The sequence below is a fragment of the Schistocerca nitens genome, chromosome 4 (assembly GCF_023898315.1).
Source record: "Schistocerca nitens isolate TAMUIC-IGC-003100 chromosome 4, iqSchNite1.1, whole genome shotgun sequence".
In the NCBI taxonomy this organism is placed as follows: domain Eukaryota; kingdom Metazoa; phylum Arthropoda; class Insecta; order Orthoptera; family Acrididae; genus Schistocerca; species Schistocerca nitens.
The window spans coordinates 733,433,907-733,456,798 of NC_064617.1; the positions used below are offsets into that span (position 1 = coordinate 733,433,907).

At 43.2% G+C, this 22,892-nt stretch overlaps 1 protein-coding gene across 3 annotated transcripts in view; it reads right to left on the minus strand.

Annotated features, from left to right (window-relative positions):
* LOC126251753 (uncharacterized) overlaps positions 1-22,892 on the minus strand; it is a 131,355-nt gene that overhangs the window by 97,864 nt on the left and 10,599 nt on the right. For all 3 annotated transcript variants that reach the window (XM_049952365.1, XM_049952363.1, XM_049952364.1), the window contains exon 2: positions 13,508-13,602. In XM_049952365.1, the coding sequence (XP_049808322.1) occupies positions 13,508-13,582 (75 nt within the window). In that variant the 5' untranslated portion in view covers positions 13,583-13,602. The remainder of the gene's footprint in view (positions 1-13,507; positions 13,603-22,892) is intronic.

Below are 22,892 nucleotides of genomic sequence, written 5' to 3' on the forward strand. Positions count from 1 at the left end.
GAGAGAGAGACATCTAGATCCCCAAGAAGACATTATCTATATAAAAAAATATAAATGTTAGTTTGTTCGAAATCGTATGTCTCCGAAAGTTTTTCGCCGATTGCTTTCAAAATTTGACACGAAGTTTCGTTTGAACAAGTGAATTTTCTTATTTATCTACTGGGACGTCACTCACTCACTCACACACGCACGTACACACACACACACACACACACACACACAGATATATATATATATATATATATATATATATATATATATATATATATATATATATCAAACCAATCGGCGAAGAACTTTCGGAGGTATACAATTTTGAATTAACGAACATTTAAATCTCTATAAATAAGAATGTAAAATGTTGATTTGTTCAAAACCGTAACATTCTACTTAAATTTTACATTTTTATTTATATAAATGTAAATTTTCGTTTGTTCAGAATAGTAAATGTGCGAAAGTTCTTCAACAATTGCTATGAAGTTTTGACACAACGTTGCAGTGCAATACACGTGAGTTTTTATATACCTACTGCTGCGACACATATAAATGTAAAAAAAATCTCCTCGTCACAGATGGCTTCGAAATTTTACATTGGAATACACGTATGTTTTATAGACCTGTGTATATAACAAAGAGAGGGCGAGGAAGAGACGGACAGAGACGTAATCCCATTCCCACACTATTTGGAAACGTGTGATTCCTCTTATCTTTCTTTTCCATTTAACCTGACTCAGTCACGGCAATACGTAGCTGGATAACAGCTAGTGTGAAATAAAATTTGGGCATTCGGATTCTTTTGTTACTTGCCTTTTTTATAAATGCGTAAGTTACACGCAAGGTGCTTCGATTTGCTAATGAAAGCGCCATGTAATCTCTTCGCTCGTGCAGCTAAGTAACCGTCTCCCTGGCGTTCCACCGGAAGGAATTCGGGGGGTCCGCAGCTCGTGGTCGTGCGGTAGCGTTCTCGCTTTCTGCGCCCGGGTTCGATTCCCACCGGGGTCAGGGATTTTCTCTGCCTCATGATGACTGGGTGTTGTGTGATGTCCTTAGGTTAGTTAGATTTGAGTAGTTCTAAGTTCTAGGGGACTGATGACCATAGATGTTAAAGTCCCATAGTGCTTAGAGCCATTTGAACCATTTTTTGACTTCGGGGTCTCTACCGCGCCGAGTTAACGGCGATGATTGTGAGCTCAGTCCACCACCGATAACTGCATGGTGGCCATCCAAGGAGTAGTGCTGGCAGTCATGTAGGGCATGAACGTAATAAGCAACTGCCGCATTTGAACAACATTTTGAACAAATGTGTGACACTATTCTATCAATTTACATTCCCGAGAAGGACATAGTTCTGATTTGGTGCAAGATGGTCCTCAATCTTGGTTTACTATTTTCGGCAGATGGGATTACTGAGCTGTTGTCATCGGTGCTACTTGACTTGTTTGGTGACCACCTTAGTGTGTAGACGGTATGAATGATTATTCAGAGTTGTCCGCTGTGCCTCAGGTCTGACATAATCCCGGTTTTATTTAAAGAGTAATGATTCCAACGTCGTTAAAGGTTTATGTATGTCTATTCCAGAATCATTCCTGCCAATCGATTTTGAGCCTAGTTTGTAATTTATGGATTTTATTTGTGCTGGTCTAGAGTAACTTGTTTTTGTTACCAGGATTAATTTTAATGCTTGCTGCTATAGGTAAGTCTTGTGGGCTTTGTGTATAAATTTATTCTGTACATCTTTTTACATAACTAGCCCACGTTAATTGCATTCTAGTTAAAGAGTTCAAGTAATATTTCTCTGGTTTAAATAAAGTTTATATTTAACATTATTTTGTAATTGTACATTGGTTTTTTTGACTGGTGGGCTTACATATTTCAACTGATGCGTTGAATGCATGTTTAGTGATGACTGATGTATTGTTCTTTAGAATATGTGGTAACTGAAACGTTTCTCTGTGTTTTTTAGTAAGGCCAGAGTGAATACCGTGCTTTATTGAATTTATTTGATGTATAGAGTGTACGTAATATCCTATTGCACTGCATGTGTCGGAACGATTACTTCGTCTTTATTTAACGGTATTGTCTGAATATTTGCTATCGATTTCGTTGCTACAAGCACCATCTTCTGGTCACTCCGTGACGAACCTGGTAATCCAGCTGGTACTCGCCACAAGACACTTAGATAGAGGGCGTAGGTATTGTTGATGTCGTGGCTCTGTCAATTTCGTAAGCAGAAACGAAGGAATTTATCGTAGCGGACACTGATGTGAGTGTGTCCTCTACCGAGGTCTATTATGCTTGTTATCCTGTTATCCCCAGTTTTCCTGGCCAAAAAGTCTACTAGTATCAAACATTCAGGAAGAAATTTCTGGAAATGTACATTTGTAGTACAGAACTGTACCGCGGTCGGCCGTGTGACTTTTGCATACCGGAAAAGAAGAGAATCGAAGCGTTGGAAATGTGGTGTAATAGAAGAATGCTGAAAATTAAATGGACTGATAACATTAGAATCCGAGAGGAAATATGTGGAAAACCATGACCAAAAGAGGGGGACAGTATGAATGGATGTGTTAAGATATCAGGGACTATCTTATGTGGCACTTGAGAGACCTGTAGAGGGTAAAACGATAGAGGAAGAGAGAGACTGCAATATATGTAGCAAATAAGTGTGGGCATAGGGTGCTGGAGGTTGCCACAAGAGCAGGAGAAGAAGAATTAGTCAAAAGAATTAGTCAGTTAAAAGACTGACGACCCGAAACAAAAAACTGTTATATGCCTGATTATCCGGTTTATCGTAGAGGGCCTGAAGATGGTGAACTGTAGCGCCGAAATCAACAGCAAATAAAGCGAGACATGTAAATACAATAGAAGGATTCAGTCATACTCCGAAAAACATAGCAACAGCTGGCGCCTCCTGTTGTACCTGAAGATGAATGTATCATGGTAACACGCCTTCTTTTTGGAGAAACAACACGTTTTTGTTAATGATACACGGACCAGTCACATTAGTGAGACCATCATCTACGTTAGACGTCAACGTATGATAACCACTCACTGATGGGTGGGTGGCTGTACTAGCAGTGGAGGATATACAAAGCGTGACACGGTGGAGGGGAGGGGAAGCGGAAAACAGTGCGGCCTCTGTCGTAATGTGGAAACGGAGCGATTTATTTGACGTTCAAAAGGGCATCATCATTGACTTTCGGGTCAAGGATGAAAGCATTTCCGAAACTGGTAAATTTTAAAACTGTGACGTGCAACTTTTGAGCAGCTGATTGGCCATATGAACCAAAGGGCTACCAGTCTCCTCAACGATCGTTAAGCATACGGGCCTCCGGAGCAATCGCCCAGTTAACGTACCGATGCTGACTGCCGTTCATCAGCGACGGAGGTTGGAATTTTCACGGCTGTACAGCAAATGGACGCCCACTGATTGGCGACATGTCGCGTTTTCGGATTATTCACGTTTTATGATATATCGGACAGATGGCCATTGATGGACACGTCGTGAAGTATCTGAAAGTAAACGTTGTGCAACAACCGTTGGAAGGGTCCAGGCGAGAGGGCATTCCCCGAGTGATCTTGTCATTCAGGAAGGCGTCAGTTCTCATCAGTCCTTGGGGACCAGATCCACTCCTAAATGCAGCTTGCTTTTCCTTGGCACGATGGCATCTACCAGCAGGAAAATGCAACGTGTCACCCAGCTCGCAGTGTACAAGTGTGATTTGAAGAGAACCAGGATATGTTTACAGTACCCCACTGGCCACCAAACTCTCCGGACTGAAATCCAGTCGAGAATCTGTGGGACATCCTTCATCAGATTGTCCGCACCATGCCGGCTGGAGTGGCCGTTCGGTTATAGGCACTACAGTCTGGAACCGAGTGACCGCTACGGTGGCAGGTTCGAATCCTGCCTCGGGCATGGATGTGTGTGATGTCCTTAGGTTAGTTAGGTTTAATTAGTTCTAAGTTCTAGGCGACTCATGACCTCAGAAGTTAAGTCGCATAGTGTTCAGAGCCATTTTGTTCGCACCCTGCATCCTCAACCGACAAACCAAGCGAAACTGGCCATGTCACTGGAGTCGGCACGGCTCCATATCTATATTTTAAATGTTGCTGTAACACAAATGGTCGTGTGTTATGGTGTTGTTGTGTACATAGTTCCGCGTAGTCAGCGCGTACACAACTTTCCCAATAGAGCTAAGCACAACAGCGCAGGCGCAGCGCTCGTCTGTCTCGGCACTACGAGATGGCGCTGTCTTACAGACGGACCAAATTTTGCTTCCACCGATCTGCGTATTAATATGTAATGCAGCCAATGAGATTGCTACTAACGTAGAACCTTTTCTCCTCGCGGATCACACTCGCGCAGTGATACCTGAACGCTCGAGGTATTATAACGTGTGTTCAGACCTCCGATTAGCCAGTCTGCATTAGTCAGTCTGCATTAGTCTGTAGTCAAGTTTCAGTCTGCCTAATAAGATTATCGTATTCCTGTACATAGCCATGAAGTATCAGAGATATGTGAGAATAATATTAACGTACCAAGACCAAAGGAACTTCAGATTGTCAACTGTAAACAGCATCCAGAATCAAGTTAATTAATTTATATGCTTTTTATTATTTTAATAAATGTGTGTGAAAATTAATCATGTTCTGTTTAAAGTTGGTCACCGTCAATCTGCTACTTTAAGCGTGCAAGTGGCATTTCTATCGTCTGACCTAACGGCAGAAGATAAACCCGCCACGATAAGACCACGAGACATATTGCTGACACTCGCCTACTTCGTTAGAGCGACAAGTCAAATAATCTGATGGTGTGTGTACCGAAGGTCTTAAAGTACGCACACCACAGGTGTCTACTTCAACAATTTCATCGTTTAGCGACCGCCGATTACTGCTAAGTGTCGCTCATATGGTATGGCCTCTTAGTGATCTGCAACGATATTTTGAAAAATAAATAAACAAAGAAAGAAAACAGAACGAAATAATAAATGATAAGTCGGGTGATGCTGAGGGAATTAGATTAGGAAATGACACACTTAAAGTAGTAAAGGAGTTTTGCTGTTTGGGGAGCAAAATAACTGATAATGGTCGAAGTAGAGAGGATATCAAATTTAGACTGGCAATGGCAAGGAAAGCGTTTCTGAAGAAGAGAAATTTTTTAACATCGAGTATAGATTTAAGTGTCAGGAAGTCGTTTCTGAAAGTATTTGTATGGAGTGTAGCCATATATGGAAGTGAAACATGGACGATAACTAGTTTGAACAAGAAGAGTATAGAAGTTTTCGAAATGTGGTGCTACAGAAGAATGCTGAAGATTAGATGGGTAGATCACATAACTAATGAGGAAGTACTGAATAGGATTGGGGAGAAGAGACGTTTGTGGCAAAACTTGACTAGAAGAAGGGATCGGTTGGTAGGACATGTTCTGAGGCATCAAGGGATCACCAATTTAGTATTGGAGGGCAGCGTGGAGGGTAAAAATCGTAAAGGGAGACCAAGAGATGAATACACTAAACAGATTCAGAAGGATGTAGGTTGCAGTAGGTATGGGGAGATAAAGAAGCTTGCACAGAATAGAGTAGCATGGAGAGCTGCATCAAACCAGTCTCAGGACTGAAGACCACAACAACAACAACAACATTTTGATAAATTATTACCAGAGGTTTAAGAAAAAAAAGAAAGAAACTAAAGAGAAAGTAAGAAAATGAGCGAGTGCACTGCTGCGAACTTATTCTCATAACTCTTTTACTTACCACAATATGATTCCTGTAGTGCGAATGATTTGCATTTTATGGTCAAAGTTTTGAAATAGTGACCAGGAAACGCACAAAATACGAGGCCGAAGTGATTTTTATATTGTAGCTTCATCCTAAAAATGTAAAGTTTACATGGTAGCAGAGATAAAACTGCGCTGTACAAGCCGTGTCAGTCTTCACTTTCAGCAAGTCGCAGAATTTTTCTCTGATATATTTCAGTTAAAACATTGACAAGAATTACATCGCTCTGCTCCGTTTTCCGAGAGATACCGAATACGGTTTAACGAATTCACCGCTGCAGTAATTAAAAGGCATACTTTCACCAACAAATCATTAACTAACAACTCAGGAATATTAATTACAAGTTATAACGATCCAGCAACCGAATCACCGTTTTGCGTGTTACCCCTTGTGTATAAATATGTTTCAACGTCTTGAACCCTACAGATGGTGACAAATATTGTTTGAAACATGTACTTAATCCTAAATTAAAGTAGTTGTTTTCGGACACTGTCTTTGCTTCTTAATGTTTCCGAAAATTGCCACATTATCCAAGAGACCGTGGATTGCATTTTGAGTCAATCTACAAAGCACCCGTGGTCTAGGTGTAGCGTCTTTGATAAGCAATCAAAACGTCTTCGGTTCCGCAATCTAATCACGACACTGCTTAAATTCTGAACAAAACTCATCAGCAATGGCGGCCGAATACTTCCGGCATAAGAAGTCACTCTCATTCAGCCAACGACGTTGTCAAGGGGGAGGAGGATCGGACAGAGGTTCAGGGCACTCTCTTACCCTTGGCCAAGAATCAGTAAAGATCAACGGCATGAGGATGCAGAAGGCAATGGAAACCATTGCATTAAAGTCACATAATGTGTGCCTACAGGACACGTGGCCTGTAATTGAAAAAGTGTCACGAGGATGTCTCCACTGGCAAAAGATTCCGAATTAGTTCCGCATTCATACCTCCGAGAGGGGACTGCAAAGGGGGAGATGGCTGAGAAAAATATTGAATAACTAACGAAAAGATAACTTTCTGTTCCGGAGCTGAATGTCAGAAGCTTGAACGTGTTAGGTAAGCTAGAAAATTTGATAGGGAAATGCTAAGACTCGATCTCGGTATAGTGGGGGTCAGTGAAATGAAATGGAAAGCAGACAAGGATTTCTGGTCACATGAGTACAGGATAATATCAACAGCAGCATAAAATGGTATAACGAGAGTAGGATTCGTTATGAATAGGAAGGCAGGACAGAGAATGAGTTACTGTGAACAGTTCAGTGAGAGGGTTATTCTCATCAGAATCGACAGCGAACCAACGACGTCGACATTATCTCAGGATACATACTGATGTCGCAAGCTAAAGATGAAGAGATAGAAAGAATATGAAGATCCTGAACGAATAATTAAGTGCCTAAGGGGAAATGAAAATCTAATAGTCATGGAAGACTGGAACGGGGTTGCAGGGGAAGAAGTAGAAGAAAGTGTTACAGGAGCAAATGCTTGGTACTAGGAATGAGAGATAGGATAGAGTAATTGAGATCTGCAATAAATTTCAGCTACTAATAGCGAATAATCTGTTCATAAATCACAAGAGGAGGAAATGTAGTTGGAAAAGTCCTGAAGGTAATGGAAGATTTCAATTAGCTGAGCTACCGTGCCGGCGTATTCGAACGCAGGATCTCCTGCCTGCTAGGCAGGTGTGGTAACCTCTGAGCCACAGCGCTATCGCAGCTGCGCAGACTACCTAGGCACGCCACATGGCCCACCCACACTCCCATACAGTGCTACCTATCCGCAGTCCCTGTCCATTTCCTTCGTGTTCGCTACTTTGAGATTCCTACAGGAGATCGGACATATTTGTGTATCCGCACTGAAGAAGATGGTTCCATTGCCCAGTTCGGCGCATCAATTATATATGAATGCGTGGTGTCTGTCCTTTCGGAAAACAGACACCACGCATTCATATATAAATTCATACCTGAAACGTGATTTATGGAACATGTCGAGAGTACGTGCAATCCCAATGCCGGAACTTTCATATTTCTGTCTTCGTCAAAAACGTAAATACACGAGGAGCCCTGCATTTTACAGAACCTCAGTTGTTATGAAAGAGACACCTGCCAAAATCCGGGAATGATAACTGCGGGAGAATAGGGAGCAGCTTTCCATTTTGTGACGGAACGGTTGTCAGCAGGATCTCAGTCAGAGCTGAAAAAAGAGTATTACTACGGAGCTAGTCAGCCTGATGGCTTATCTGGCGTCGAATGAGTTGAGAAAATAGGGTTTTACGTTCATTTTGAGCAACTTTTACCATTCGATATTTATTAGCAGACAGCGCATCTGTCCCATTACTGTATTTCGTATTATGTCACTTTCAGATCTAATTATTTATTTGAAAATGATGTCCACGTGGTGAAGCGAATTCCTGAAGAATTTTTGACAGTAGTACCAATGTATTATCGAACAATTACACACTGTAAACTAAAACTCCAGCAACAACCTTTCAGAGATTGTTAAGCGATACCGTGTCACAGAGTGAACAGTCACAGAGTAATAATGTAGTTATGATTTAAGCGGTTTGCCGGCCGTAGTGGCCGTGCGGTTCTAGGCGCTACAGTCTGGAGCCGAGCGACCGCTACGGTTGCAGGTTCGAATACTGCCTCGGGCATGGATGTGTGTGATGTCCTTAGGTTAGTTAGGTTTAATTAGTTCTAAGTTCTAGGCGACTGATGACCTCAGAAGTTAAGTCGCATAGTGCTCAGAGCCATTTAATCGGTTTGTAGCAGCAATCACTCTTGTTTCTATGAAAATATCTTCATAACAGTGAAAAAGCCTGTAATATGCAATAACAGAAATGCGCAACACACAACGCAGAGCAACAGCCCTCAGAAGAAAGAGTACTATGAATTGGTTGCCTCTGTTAAGATAAATGGGGGTAAGAAATCGAACGAAATACAATAACACTGTGAAGAACCTCCAGAGACCGTGAATCACTAATATCCAACATAGTCAGAGGGTTTCCCTAAAAAACATCTGAAAGTTTGTTAATAAAATGTGTGTGAAATCTTATGGGACGTAACTGCTAAGGTCATCAGTCCCTAAGCTTACATACTACTTAACCTAAATTACCCTAAGGACAAACACACACACCCATGCCCGAGGGAGGACTCGAACCTCCGCCGGGATCAGCCGCACAGTCTATGACTGCAGCGCCTTAGACTGCTCGGCTAATCCCGCGCGGCGTCTGAAAGTTTGTCAGTGAAGTTCTTGATAATGCTGTATAAATCACTTTACCAGTAGCCGAGCTCATTAACGTACGTTTGTGCAGTGACGCTAGATATCGGAGTTAGTAGATTCGAATCCTAGTGGTGGAGTGATCTCCAGGTCAATGCGGATTATGGCTCGGACACAACCCCACCATGTTGAATAATGCTTTTCGTGCAGCCACAAGATGTCGTGTTACGACTCAAACTGTGCGCAATAGGCTGCATGACGTGCAACTTCACTCCCAACGTCCATGGCGAGGTCCATCTTTGCAACCAAAAGACCATGCAGCACGGTGCAGATGGGCCCAACAACATGCGGAATTGACCGCTCAGGATTGGTATCACGTTCTCTTCACTGATGAGTGTCGCATATGCCTTCAACCAGACCATTGTCGGAGACATGTTTGCAGACAACCCGGTCAGGCTGAACGCCTTAGACACACTGTCCAGCGAGTGCAGCAAGGTGGAGATTCCCTGCTGTTTTGTGGTGGCATTATGTGGGACCGACGTACGCCGCTGGTGGTTACGGAAGGCGCCGTAACGGCTGTACGATACGTGAATGCCATCCTCCGACCGATAGTGCAACCGTATCGGCAGAATATTGGCGTGGCATTCGTCTTCATGGACGACAATTCACGCCCCCATCGTGCACATCTTGTGAATGACTTCATTCAGGATAACGACATCGCTCGACTAGAGTAGCCAGCATGATCTACAGACATCACCCTATCGAACATGTCTAGGATGGATTGAAAAGGTCTCTTTATGGACGTGACCCACCAATCACTCTGAGGGATCTACGCCGAATCGCCGTTGAGGAATGGAACAGTCTGGACCAACAGTGCTTTGAGGAACTTGTGGATAGTATGCCACGACGGATGCAGGCATGCATCAATGCAAGAGAACTTGCTACTGGGTATTAGAGGTACCGTTGTGTAGAGCAGTCTGGACCACCACCTCTGAAGGTCTTGCTTTATGGTGGTACAACATACTATGTGTGGTTTCCATGAGCAATAAAAAGGGCGGAAATGATGTTTATGTTGATCTCTATTCCAATTTTCTGTACAGGTTCCGGAACTCTCTGAACCAAGGTGATGCAGAACTTTTTTTGATATGTGTATATCCGGCTGTGGATGGTAAACGGACAGTTTTTACCGCTCTGCGTCGTTAACTTAGCTATCTATGTACAGCCAAGCAGAAAATATCATGTAAGGTTCTTAACGCGTTTGTGAGAAGACTGTTCGACGCAGAGGAAAAACAATCAACATTCTGATGCGTGTACATACATAAAAATATCTGTACTTCTACCCATTTCACACTTCATTTGCGGCCTAATATGAAAAAAACGGACATAAAGCAACCAAAAATGGTTCAAATGGCTGTGAGCACTATGGGACTTAACATCTGAGGTCATCAGTCCCCTAGAACTTAGAACTACTTAAACCTAACTAACCTAAGGACATCACACACATCCATGCCCCAGGCAGGATTCGAACCTGCGACCGTAGCAGTCGCGGGGTTCCGGACTGAAGCGCCTAGAACCGTACGGCCACCGCGGCCGGCACAAAGCAACCATTCTGCTATAAATATAAGCAATATAAGGAACGAACGTTTGTGTGAAAACTCCCCAGCTTTTGCTCCACATACTGGACAACAAGGCCAGGAAAGAATTTCCTACAAAAATGATTTTGTCTGTAAGATTTCATTTTAAAAAGTGCTAGCGTAAACAAATAAACTTTATCGAAGGTCAAACATAGCTGAGAAGAACAAATCAGATTTTTCGGAAAAGCAGAAGTAAAGAAACTTATAGAAATAATACTTTATTAAACGACTGACGTATTAAAACACGCTAAAATGTTGATAAATTGACACTGTATGATATCGAACATAGAAAAGCTAATCAAGGATTTCTGCAAAACATTCGGTGAGCTCCAGTGCTCCGGTAGCTAAAATACCGGATGGTAACGCTGTTGCTTTCTCCGACTCTTTCTTTTCTTGCTGTAAACACGACGGCTGACGGTCTGGCCGGGATCTCTGTTGACTTTATCGAATAATATTAACAGCACGAGGCTACATACAATAGACAGAATCTCAACCAATTGGGAGACAGTTAAGCTCATCGGATAAAATTGTTGTACCCCAAAAAAGTTAGGCGTGCTAATTGTAATTTTTTAAACTTTAAATCGAGCCGCAGCCAGGCTGTAGAGGCCAGTCCCGGCGATGTGCTAATCACGTTAGACACTGGGTAGTACTGTTGACATGACTTCAAAACACTCCACTCTGGCCAGACGGGGTTGCTACACTGTTCACGGCCGAGGCGCCTGGAATCACAAATGCAGCAACACAATGTGACGAAGAGTAAAGTAACGTTTTATAACTCAGAGCACTTGCGTGCTTCCCAGAAACTCATACGTTGCAAGTGTGGTCCTGCCTAGTAACCGGTGCTCGTGTCGGAGTGAGCTTGGAAAAACTGACAGGACAAGTATATGGCTAACCTACTCGTTCCCCTCCAGTAGGACTGCTCCAGAAGTGCAGCTATAAGCGTGCAAGTAATCGAGTATAGAGACTTACAGAAATCAGTCGTGCCACCATGCTGCCTGCATCTTGAACCGAAGAGAATGAAGGGCCTTTGAGTTTCAGAGAAACCGTGGCTACCACTGAGCGATATATATCTGCCGGTAACATGTCCACTGATTAACTGATCGAGTTGCGGTAGGATGCATCAGTGGCGTGGTGGCTGTAGGTCTTGGGAGAAATCTCACCAATGTGGGAAGCTAGTGCCGAGCCAGCTTCCACTCTCCGATGGACTTCTGCAGACGGACTGCGTGATGCCTATGATCCGTCAGGTGAAGGTGCGCCCTTGTGGCCTTGTAGCCACCCAGACATCACCAGCCACTGTCCTAGTCTACCGCTGGGGTGGGGGGGGGGGGGGGGTGGCTCTATCACTGCCGCTTTGCAACAGGGTATCTGGTGTCGCTGATTGCGCCCAAACGCACGACATGGGGTCAGCGAGTACACGTGGGGATCACACAGTTCCGGAGGGCCCGAGAAGGTCACCCTCGTCTTCGTCTGCGAGCGACCCACAGGGTGCAGCCCGCGACCCATGACAAGGGACGTCACCGACATAATTGGGGTGTCAGTGCATTCTACAATCTGCTGCATTTACACACACACACACACACAGTGCGGCCCTGAGGAGGGCCGCAGAGCAGTGTACGGCTGTTTGAATAAACATCTGTCAGTACTACCACTGTTTAACTGAACACCCCGACGTGAGACTGCCCTCTCGCTCACCATTTCCTTCGCCCACTCTGGTGAGTAGTGATAGAGAATAGGCCGGGTCACTGCGAAGTATTAGGTAGCCCCTTAAGAGAGAAAACTGGTGGCTTTGGAACGCTGTGAACGGTGTAGATTTGGTACTAGGTGGTCATCTGACCCTCCACTGCTAACGTAAGTGATGGCAGTAAAGTAATGTGTACTTGCCAGTCAGTGGAATGGAATTAGCTCAGTAAGGTGGGTCGATGTGGGGATCTAAAGGAGATACTTCGACTGGGCGTATCCATGACCACAAAGTGAATTTAGTCGGCCGTTTTGTTAATGTGCCAATGCAGACTGTGGAGCATGTGCGCGAGGAATGGAGCTCAACTCGCAGCCAGGTAACAGAGAGTAAGAACAGGGATCGTAAAAGAGCCTATCTGCATGGTCCATCGATGAATGTCACACCTTGTGAGTCCAGTCTGCAACTGCTGATGTAAACAGTTTCCGACCAAACAGCGCAAAAGGAACTGCATGCAGTGGAAGATTCGACTCGTGTACCTCATCAATTGCAGAGCGGCACATAAAGCTGCAGTTCTTCATTGGGCCAAGAATACAGAAAGAGGACAGTAGCTGGTTAGAGGCTTATAGTGTGGTCCAACAAGTCTTGATTTTGCTTCTTTTCATATCATGGAAGACGAAGAATGCACCGACGACCTATGAGACGTTCATCCTGTAGTGTGTGGAAGTCCAGGTCAGAAGTGGTACTGTCATCTTTTACGAATGTTTTTGTAACATGACTTTGGCCCAGACATTGAGGTGTCGTGATCACGAACCAGAATCAATGATAAAATCCGTTACAGTTGTAGAAATTATTTACTTCTAAAAAGGAGAGCACAACACAGTTTCAAGACGTTTTAACAAATTCTAACCAATTTTAACATACTTTAACCTATTTTAACCTCAGTTATGCATCCTTTGTTGGCTCACAATATATTACGTTCTTGAAGATGGGATATATGTCCTGAGACTGGATTCTGCTTTCCTTTTTAGAAATAAATATTTTTTACAGCTGTGGTGGATTTTATCATTGATAATGAATAACAGTTGTTGATGTCCCGTCAAGAGAACATTCTGGGTGAACAAGTGTTCGTCCTTTTATAAGTGGAGCAGCTGCACTTATTGAACATGAGTTTTGATGGTACAGAGGAAATCTGTGTACTCACCCGTGGTATGCCAATAACAGATGCGCTGGCGGTTGTCACCATCACTAAAAGCAGCACTGTCGCGATCCACGCCATGTCTCCTACTCGGCCAGTCTCTGGAACAAAATCAAGCGTGGAGTCAAATGTCTTCGATCTATCAGACAGCGAGTAATAACTAATGGAACAGTGGGATGGTCAGACAAGTACCTTTCCGAACTTTGTCTAGCCACGTGTCATTTCTGCCTTCATGAGAATAGAAAGGCAGTGACATTCTACATGGTAACTGGTCATCTGGGAATCTGGAGAGTGTTTGAGGTGACTGAACTCTTTAAAGTGCTGCGTCAGTCTTGTGCAGAGTGGTTTTGCTTAATTTCAAATCACGAACCTGTATGAACGTTAAAAATAAACTTCGATATGTGAAATATACACGACAAAGGTTTTACTTTTGTAGTATCACAAATTAATTGCTGTTCCTCCTTAAATTTATTGATGATGGAAAGGGGAAACAAATGACAGCATAGATGGAAAAGGTGAAGTAACGTGCAAGGCAAATGTTAAAGTTTAGTTAAGTCTATGGCGTGCAAATTGAAGAAGGGAGACAATTCTGAGACGATTCAAATTGAAATATCTATCCCGAAGGAAAATGAGCATTTCATACACCCCAATAGCAATATAAATAATTATGTTACTACGCAACAATTTCGTTGATAACATAAACAGTTCAAGGAAATATCAACTTTCCATATACCTCACAGCTTCTGTCACACAGAACTTGACTTGAAGGAGCGCCGGGTGTTCATCCGTTCAATCGGTTCAAATGGCTCTGAGCACTACGGGGTTTAACATCTGAGGTCATCAGCACCTAGAATTTAGAACTACTTAAACCTAACTAACCTAAGGACATCAAACACATCCATGCCCGAGGCAGGATTCGAACCTGCGACCGTAGCGGTTGCGCGGCTCCAGATTGAAGCGCCTAGAATCGCTCGGGCACACAGGCCGGCGTGTTCATCCGTCCGGCAACTTGAATCGCCGCGTTTATGCAGTGCGGCGCTGTGTTATCGCTCTCGCTCGGCAACCTCTCACGTGGTCACGTGATCGCTCCTGGCGAGCCAGACTGCCGTGGCTATCTGTCTTCGTCGCGTGATGCGACAGGGTGTGCAACTCTGCAGGACATTAACAGTTTTGTGGAACTGAGTGCCAGAGGCGACATTGTTGGGCCAGTGGGTCTTTCCAGTTCGGACGTCGGATAGGCTCTTCGATTCCTGTAGTTGTGGAACAAGGCGGATAATGGGTCTTTCAGTGACTTCGTTGATGAATATAGCAAGCAGCGAATTTGAATCGTGAGAGCTGCTTTAGACTGCTTAACTTTTAACTTGGTTGTTACCAGTGGAGATTGCTACTGTCTTTATTGCGTCTCTGAATTGGGATCCGAGTCGATACTTTGGTTGTGTGATTCATATTCGTTCAGGTTCAGGCATCATGTATGTTCGGATAAATTTTCGGATGTCATGATGAGGAGGTTTCTGGAATGGCCAGTTGCTTAGTTAACTGTTAATTAAGTTGTTAGTTGTGTGTGCCGGTACCTTCCTGCTACAAGATGGCGTAGTCTTGTGAACGATGGGGTTACTAATGATGTTACAACGATGCGAAGTCCAGCTTCTGGAGCAATATTTTGTGATCAACGCAATCAAATGCCCCCTAGTTAAATCAAAAAAATATGCCTAGAGTTCTAAACCTTTTGTTTAACCCATCCAGTACCTCACAGAGAAGAGAAAATATTACATTTTCAGTTGTTAAACGACTTCTAAATCCGAACTGTACATTGACAGCAAATCGTGTGATACAAAAAGATCAATTATCCTGATATACATTGCCTTTTCAATAACTTTAGCAAACACTGATGACATAGAAATAGGTCTAAAATTGTCTACATTATCCTTTTCTCCCTTTTTATAAAGCGGCTTTACTACTGAGTACTTAATCGTTGCCGGCCGGAGTGGCCAAGCGGTTAAAGGCGCTACAGTCTGGAATCGCGAGACCGCTACGGTCGCAGGTTCGAATCCTGCCTCGGGCATGGATGTGTGTGATGTCCTTGGGATAGTTAGGTTTAAGTAGTTCTAAGTTCTAGGGGACTGATGACCTTAGAAGTTAAGTCCCATAGTGCTCAGAGCCATTTGAACCATTTGATTTGAACCTAATCGTTCAGGATACTGACCATTCCTAAAGGAAAAATTTCAAATATGGCTAAATACAGGGCTAACATGCGCAGCACAGTACTTTTATATTCTGTAGGCACTCCATCATGTCCGTGAGAGTCCTTGTATTGTATTGTATTGTATTGAATGGAACTGGGGACCTAGAAACGACGGAGAGGCTTCGTCCCCGCTGTAGCCCGCAGTGGTACACAACCCCACAACAGGCTACAGCAGTCCACTACCCCACAGCCGCCCCACACCGAACCCAGGGCTATTGTGCGGTTCGGCCCCTAATGGTCTGATAAGGTAAGGAATGAGGAGATTCTCCGCAGACTCAACAAGGAATATACGAAAAACAGTGACAAGAAGAAGGAACAGAGAATGATAGACTGATAAGACATGTGTCAACACATCAGGGAAATAGCGGCGTACTAGAGGGAGCTGTAGAGGGTATAGATATAGAGTAAGACCGATATTGAAGTACAGTAAATAGTACAGCGAAAAGATCATTCTTGGACTGGTCAACTAGACTACGGGTCCGTATATTGGGGAGGAAAAATGAAGGTAGCATGTCTACAAATGTTGGTAGGGTGTGAGAGTGGATCCAATTGCGGTATGGCTGGGGCAGTATCACTGAACTGTTCACAGTAAGTCATTCTCTATCCACCTTCTTATTAGTTACAAGTCCTACTCCAGTTATACCATTTTCGGTTGCTGTTGACATTGCACTATACTCCCCTGATTAAACATCCGTATCTACTTTCCATTTCACTCCACTGACCTGCTCTATATCTAGGCTGAGTTTTTGCATTTTTCTTTTCATATATTCTGACTTCCCTGCCATTTTCACACTTCAGACGTTCCGGCTTCCGACTCGTAATATATTGCCATGTCGTTGGTTATTCAACGTTTTTGTCATGTTTATCTTCCACTTGGCAGTTCCCTCCCAGCAACCGAGGTAGTGGATAAGTCCGCAATCTTTTCTCAATGGAGGCATCATCGTCACACTTTTTCCATTAGAGGCCACATGTCCCATGGATACACTTTGTGTGTCTTTAATGTAGTGGTTACCACTTGCTTCATGCTGTTGATTATTGCTGGTTCTTCCACTTTGAAGCACAGTTTCCCTTCGTAAGGGGAGGCAGGTGGCCCGAATCTCTTTCCTCTCCTCCTCTGCCTCTGAAAAGTTCATTGGCGGAATGAGGATCGCTCCTTATACCGAGGATCTTCAGCTGCCATTGCAGATGATTTTTATTCAAAATTTAATCAGATGCTGGACTCGTACCCGGGAGGCTGGACTAGTCAAAGATGCTACCCCTAGACCGGGAGTCCGTATCTTAGGAAGGAAAAGAGAAGGGAGCATCTCTATAAATGTTGGTAGGATGTGGGAATGGAGCCAGGTGCGTTAGGTCTGGGGCAGTGTTTGGAGCTGGCTCCATGTGCGCTTGGTTAGCGTCCAGTGGTGCATCCTTCCATGTTAGGTCTGGAGTAGGGTCTGCAGTGAATCCACTCATGACAGGTCTGGTACACACAAAGAAAAGCACAATTAGGATAGGAATTTACAACTGATTTAATGTACAAGCAAACGTAGAAGGTATGACAAGAAATGATATATTGATCACGTGACTGGAAGTGTCACCATCTTGGATCTCTTGAGAATAGATGAAACTATGAAGACAAGTCTGTGTAAGATAGGGGATGTCTGAGGTGGGAGAGGTCAACCTGTGGAATTAGGTCTATGACGAGTCAAATACTATGCCTCAAACTGACTTTTGTACAATAATTGTAGCCTGTATGGAAAGGACCTATTTCTCCATTTATCCACTGGACTATCACTGTTGCGCAGTTCAGCACAAGATGTATAAGGCATCGCCCTCTACACTGGATTAAATCATCCTAAATATAGAACATACGAGGCGGGCCTGGCACCCTTTCATATTTGTAAAGAAACTGTGTGTTTCTATTTTGGTGGAGGGTTCGAAGTTTGGAAACAATTGCAAAATCGAGAGGTTGAATCTGCTGTGTTATTTTTTCAAATGTCTTTGTGATTCTCATGAAGGTTAAAGATTGACATAAATACTGCAAAGTATGTAACGGATATCAAAATTCCATAAAATTTTCAGAAATTTGACAAATTTTTTATCCCGAATGTAGAATCAGAACAGCGTGAGACTGAGGGCTTTCGTCAGTGCTCGACTACGTAGAATTTGCCTCCAGGAAGAAATGGGACTACTGTTCTTTCCATTCAGAGACGCAGTTGCTTGTGTTAAATATGTAGTCCCGCTTTCCTCATATGCTGCGTGTTGGAGACCCTGTTTCACCTACGGTGACAGCAGTTTCCATGTATTAAATTCACACAGGCGTATAACTTTGGTTGATAAAAGGTTTAACTCCATTATGTTCATTCGTAGTGATTACAGTCTGTGTAGATGAATAAAGTGGGAATTCCATCGTTTGTAATATAGCAATTTCCTGTGTTAACATACATTTTGGACGTTTTTAACTTTGAAAAGTAAGTCATTGCTGTTAAAAAACAATATATTCTTTTTTTCTACATAAATCCCTGATATCATTCTGCAGTTTATGGAATAACTCTTTTTAACTGAACTGTGAGCACTGTAAGAGGGAAGAAATAAAATAGTTTTGTCAGTATGTTTGATGCGTATTTGTTTCCTAAAATTCTCATAAACATGAAGTCGTTATAGCTTAGCCAGTTGGGGATATGATAGTAATGGGACTGCTCTATTTTACACAGGTCTCTGAAATTATCGTATTGACTGAGCTGTAACGATTACTCCTTTTTATAAACTTTTACATCACATAAAAATAAAAAGGCAGGATTGGCGCGCAAATAAAACAATTTTGTTAAAAGAACATCATTTTATTTCCTTCAAAGTACTGTTGTTAAAGGATTTATGCCTGTATTCCACAGTTCTGAATCGTCTGTTTACAAGTGTTCTACGATTTGAGTGTAGTACATCATTCAGAGTCCAGTTGTAGGATATAAGGCACAAGCAACTTGTACACTCTGATAACCTAGTAATATCTTGAGGCAGCAGCTGCATGTCAACTGATGAGACAAAACATTATAATCGCTGCTTAATAGCTTGTGGGTGTCAGGGATCCGACAGTTTGTTGGTGGGTTTGTGTAGGTATGTAGCATTATTTGTCTACGCACAGGTCATAAAATAAGCGTAAATAACTGGCCACTGATTTGCATACGCGGTGATGGCACTCGATAGCGTCCCAGACGGGTTTCATAGAATTTACAGCAGGTGAATCCGGTCCACGAGACATCAACCTGAGTTCACTATAATGCTCCTCAATCCACTGTAACACGGTTCTGTCTCCGAGACACGGACAGCTATACTGCTGAAAGATGACATCGCATCCGGCCGTAGTGGCCGTGCGGTTCTAGGCGCTACAGTCTGGAACCGCGTGACCGCTACGGTCGCAGGTTCGAATCCTGCCTCGGGCATGGATGTGTGTGATGTCCTTAGGTTAGTTAAGTTTAGGTAGTTCTGAGTTCTAGGGGACTTACGACCTAAGATGTTGAGTCCCATAGTGCTCAGAGCCATTTTTCTAGGGGACTGATGACCACAGATGTTAAGTCCCATAGTGCTCAGAGCCTTTTTTGATGACATCGCTGTCGGGGAAGCCATCAAGCATGAAGGAAAGCAGATGGTTCACAGCTGTTAGCGTGTCGTCGATTACTACCACAAGACCCATGCAGGCACAGGAGAATGTCTCCCATAAAGTAATATTGTTCCCATCAGTCTACGTCCGTGGCACGCTGTACGCTTCGAGCCACCATTCACCTCGATGACGGCATTTGTGGAGACGACCAGCGACCTAGTGTAGCAAAAATGTGATTCATCCGAGGAGCCGACACGTTTCCATTGATCGACGGTCGAACCCCGATGGCCCCTATCAAATGCAATCGAAATTGACGATATCGTTGGGCCAACATGTGAAGAGGTAGAGGTGTCTGTTACGGAGCTGCATGTTCAACAATGTGCAATGAACGGTGTGCTTCGATACACTTGTGCGTGCTCTAGCGTTGTGTTCTTTCGACAGAGATACCACATATCACCATCTATCCTACTTTACAGAGCAGACAAGCTTCCGAACCCCACGTTCTGTGAAGAGTCATGGACGTCCGACCATTTAATGGCTGGTGGTAGTTTCACTGTCCTTCCACCCCTTTCCGTAGATGATCACGATAGTAGCACGTGACCATTCGACGAGCTTCGCCGTTTTTGAGGTACTCGTTCACAGGCACTGCCTTATAATAAACTGCCCTTTTTTAAAGTCGGTTATCTCAATCAAGTTCCCGTCCGATTTCCCATGATTCCCCATCCGTGTCTGTTAAGCTTACATACTTTTGTTTCCGCGTCACGTGCCCGAAAAGCCACCTGGCAGCATCCAGTGTTGTGGTGGGCAGTGATCATAATGTTTTGGCTGGTCAGTGTGAACCATGGAAAACATGCAGTTCTATTACTACACAAACCATCTGTAACATAACCGTTATAATTCGCTACCTGCACCTATACGTTAGAATTATTTGCAATTCCCACTTCAAAAATATTGCACCGATTTGCAGATACAAGTAGAAAAAGTAGCATAAAGAGGAAGTAATCGGAATTCGCAACGAAAGCTGTAGGCTTTTCATGTAGACTAGGTATAAGAGGAAGATCACACAACATATATGTAGTTTAGCAAAGGAAAGACGAAACATTCTAAGCTACACATGAAATTACATAGTAAGCACATGCTGTCATATAAAATTACTCAACAGTTTAAGAGGGAGATAACAGCACATATCTGTGCACTCATAGAGGAATATTGAAACATTCCAGGATAGTTGTAATATGTGTAGTACTGAGTTCGATCACAATTCTTTATAATTCCCACTTTAGCAATGTTTCACTGATTTGTAGGTACACTTAGAAAAAACTGTATACAGAAGAAGTAATCGAAATTTGCAACAGAAGATGTGTAAGCTGTGAACAATGTTCAACAATGTACTACATTTAACAGCCACGCGTTTGTTAAAGTTACAAATTTCAGTTGTACACGAAAAAAATAGGGTGGGTAAGAGCTGCTAATGTGCATCAAAGAAGATATGTTTGGTCAGCCTATTGTTTTAATTATTTTTCTGTAAACTATGTGGAAACTCCAATGCTAATTACGATTCTGTAATTAGTACATCCGCTGACTTTTGTCATTACGAGTCTTCCAATTCTCTAATTCTCATACATTTTGGAAGTACAATTTTGGTTCGAGAACCTTGGGGTTTTGTAATAGAATATTAAAACCATTGCACATTACGAATGGATCATATTATGTTGCTTGGAGAAAACATAATTATGGTAAATGTATGTTTTGAAAAGATAAGTCAATGTCGCTCTCAGTCGTTAAAAAAATGAAGGCGTTACTGATTCATAAGCAAAGAAATCTGTGGTAGTGTGGCAACGCTCCGTAAATATTAAAGTGGTTTATACAAATCACTGTAGCTACTATGGAAAAGATATTCCACATTATACGTTTTAAACACGTTCTACCTGTTCGAAACGAACCACCCAAAGCGCACAGTATACCATTTATCGCAGAGATGTGAAAACATTTCTGTATTTGCAATTGAGGATCTCAGAAAGCACCCAAGAAAAGTCTCAGGCTGACCTATATATCAGACAAGTTGCAGCAAACACCATGCACATGTGTCAGCCTTGTAGAGGATCTAATCTACAATTCGTTGATCAGCCCGACTTCGTTCCATCTTCAGAACTAAATGAAAGTAATTGGTTTGTTAATGAAAAAATTTTTTCTGCTGCAGTTACAACTTTTTAAAAAATACTGTGACTTTCGACTGATCGCTGTTGATTGGGATGCTCTATATGTTACCATCTTCTAAATTTAACAAACACGGCTTGTCTTTCTCCCATGGGATCCCGTTTAAATTCGTACGAAACACGTGCAGGTTGCATGGCGCCTTTTGCTGATCTAAGTAACTGCTCAGAATGGTTTGATCTTTATAGCAAAGTAATTATTTATCAAAAATACTAGTCCATGTTTGGCTGAAACTAATGTCAAAGTTGGGCTGTGTCCGTAGTGGACGGAGGAGTGTGACACGGAGCAGTGCAGTGACTTGCTAGCAACGGCTATGCAGCACCTGTCAGCGCTCGGCTGCTCTCACATTTGACACAGAAAGCGCCCATGATTACATATGCGATGGCACATAGGAGTGGTGGTGTATGGGTCAGGAGCTATTAGCAGCTTCCTACCGCAATCGCGGAGGGATACCGGCAGCAGCACTAGAAGAACTATTCCACACCGGGCCTCCGAGCCGGCCAGATGGGACGTGCGCTTTCACTAGCTGGAGGCTGAGCCACCTCGTATGGCACAGCTCTTTCGCAAAGTTAATGCTTTTAGGCTACACTGGTGGAGTTGGACCCTAGGCGGTGTAGTATGTCGGCGGTTGGCCAGCAGAGCGTGAAGGGTCATGAGCAGTATTTGTTTAGATAAAGATGCGTTCTTAGCCCATCCTATTCTACAATACACCCACCTACCCACCCGCCTCCCTCCCACCCACCCACTCACTCATTCACTCACACACACAAACACACAAACACAGTGGAGAAAGACACGTATTTACAGTAATCTACATGTGTCATTGGATGACGATCTTGAGAAATAGTTGGGTGACACTGAAATGTAGTTGAAAGTGAAGTGTTAGATGAACATGAAATGAAGTGGGTAGATGAAAGTATAAACCCTTAATTACTACCTATGTACACTACTGGCCATTAAAATTGCTACACCAAGAAGAAATGCAGATGATAAACGGGTATTTATTGGACAAATATATTATACTAGAACTGACATTTGATTACATTTTCACGCAATTTGGGTGCATAGATCCTGAGAAATCAGTACCCAGAACAACCACCTCTGGCCGTAATAACGGCCTTGATACACCTGGGCATTGAGTCAAACAGAGCTTGGATGGCGTGTACAGGTACAGCTGCCTATGCAGATTCAACACGATACCACAGTTCGTCAAGAGTAGTGACTGGCGTATTGTGACGAGCCAGTTGCTCGGCCACCATTGACCAGATGTTTTCAATTGGTGAGAGATCTGGAGAATGTGATGGCGAGGGCATCAGTCGAACATTTTCTGTACCCAGAAGGGCCCATACAGGGCCTGC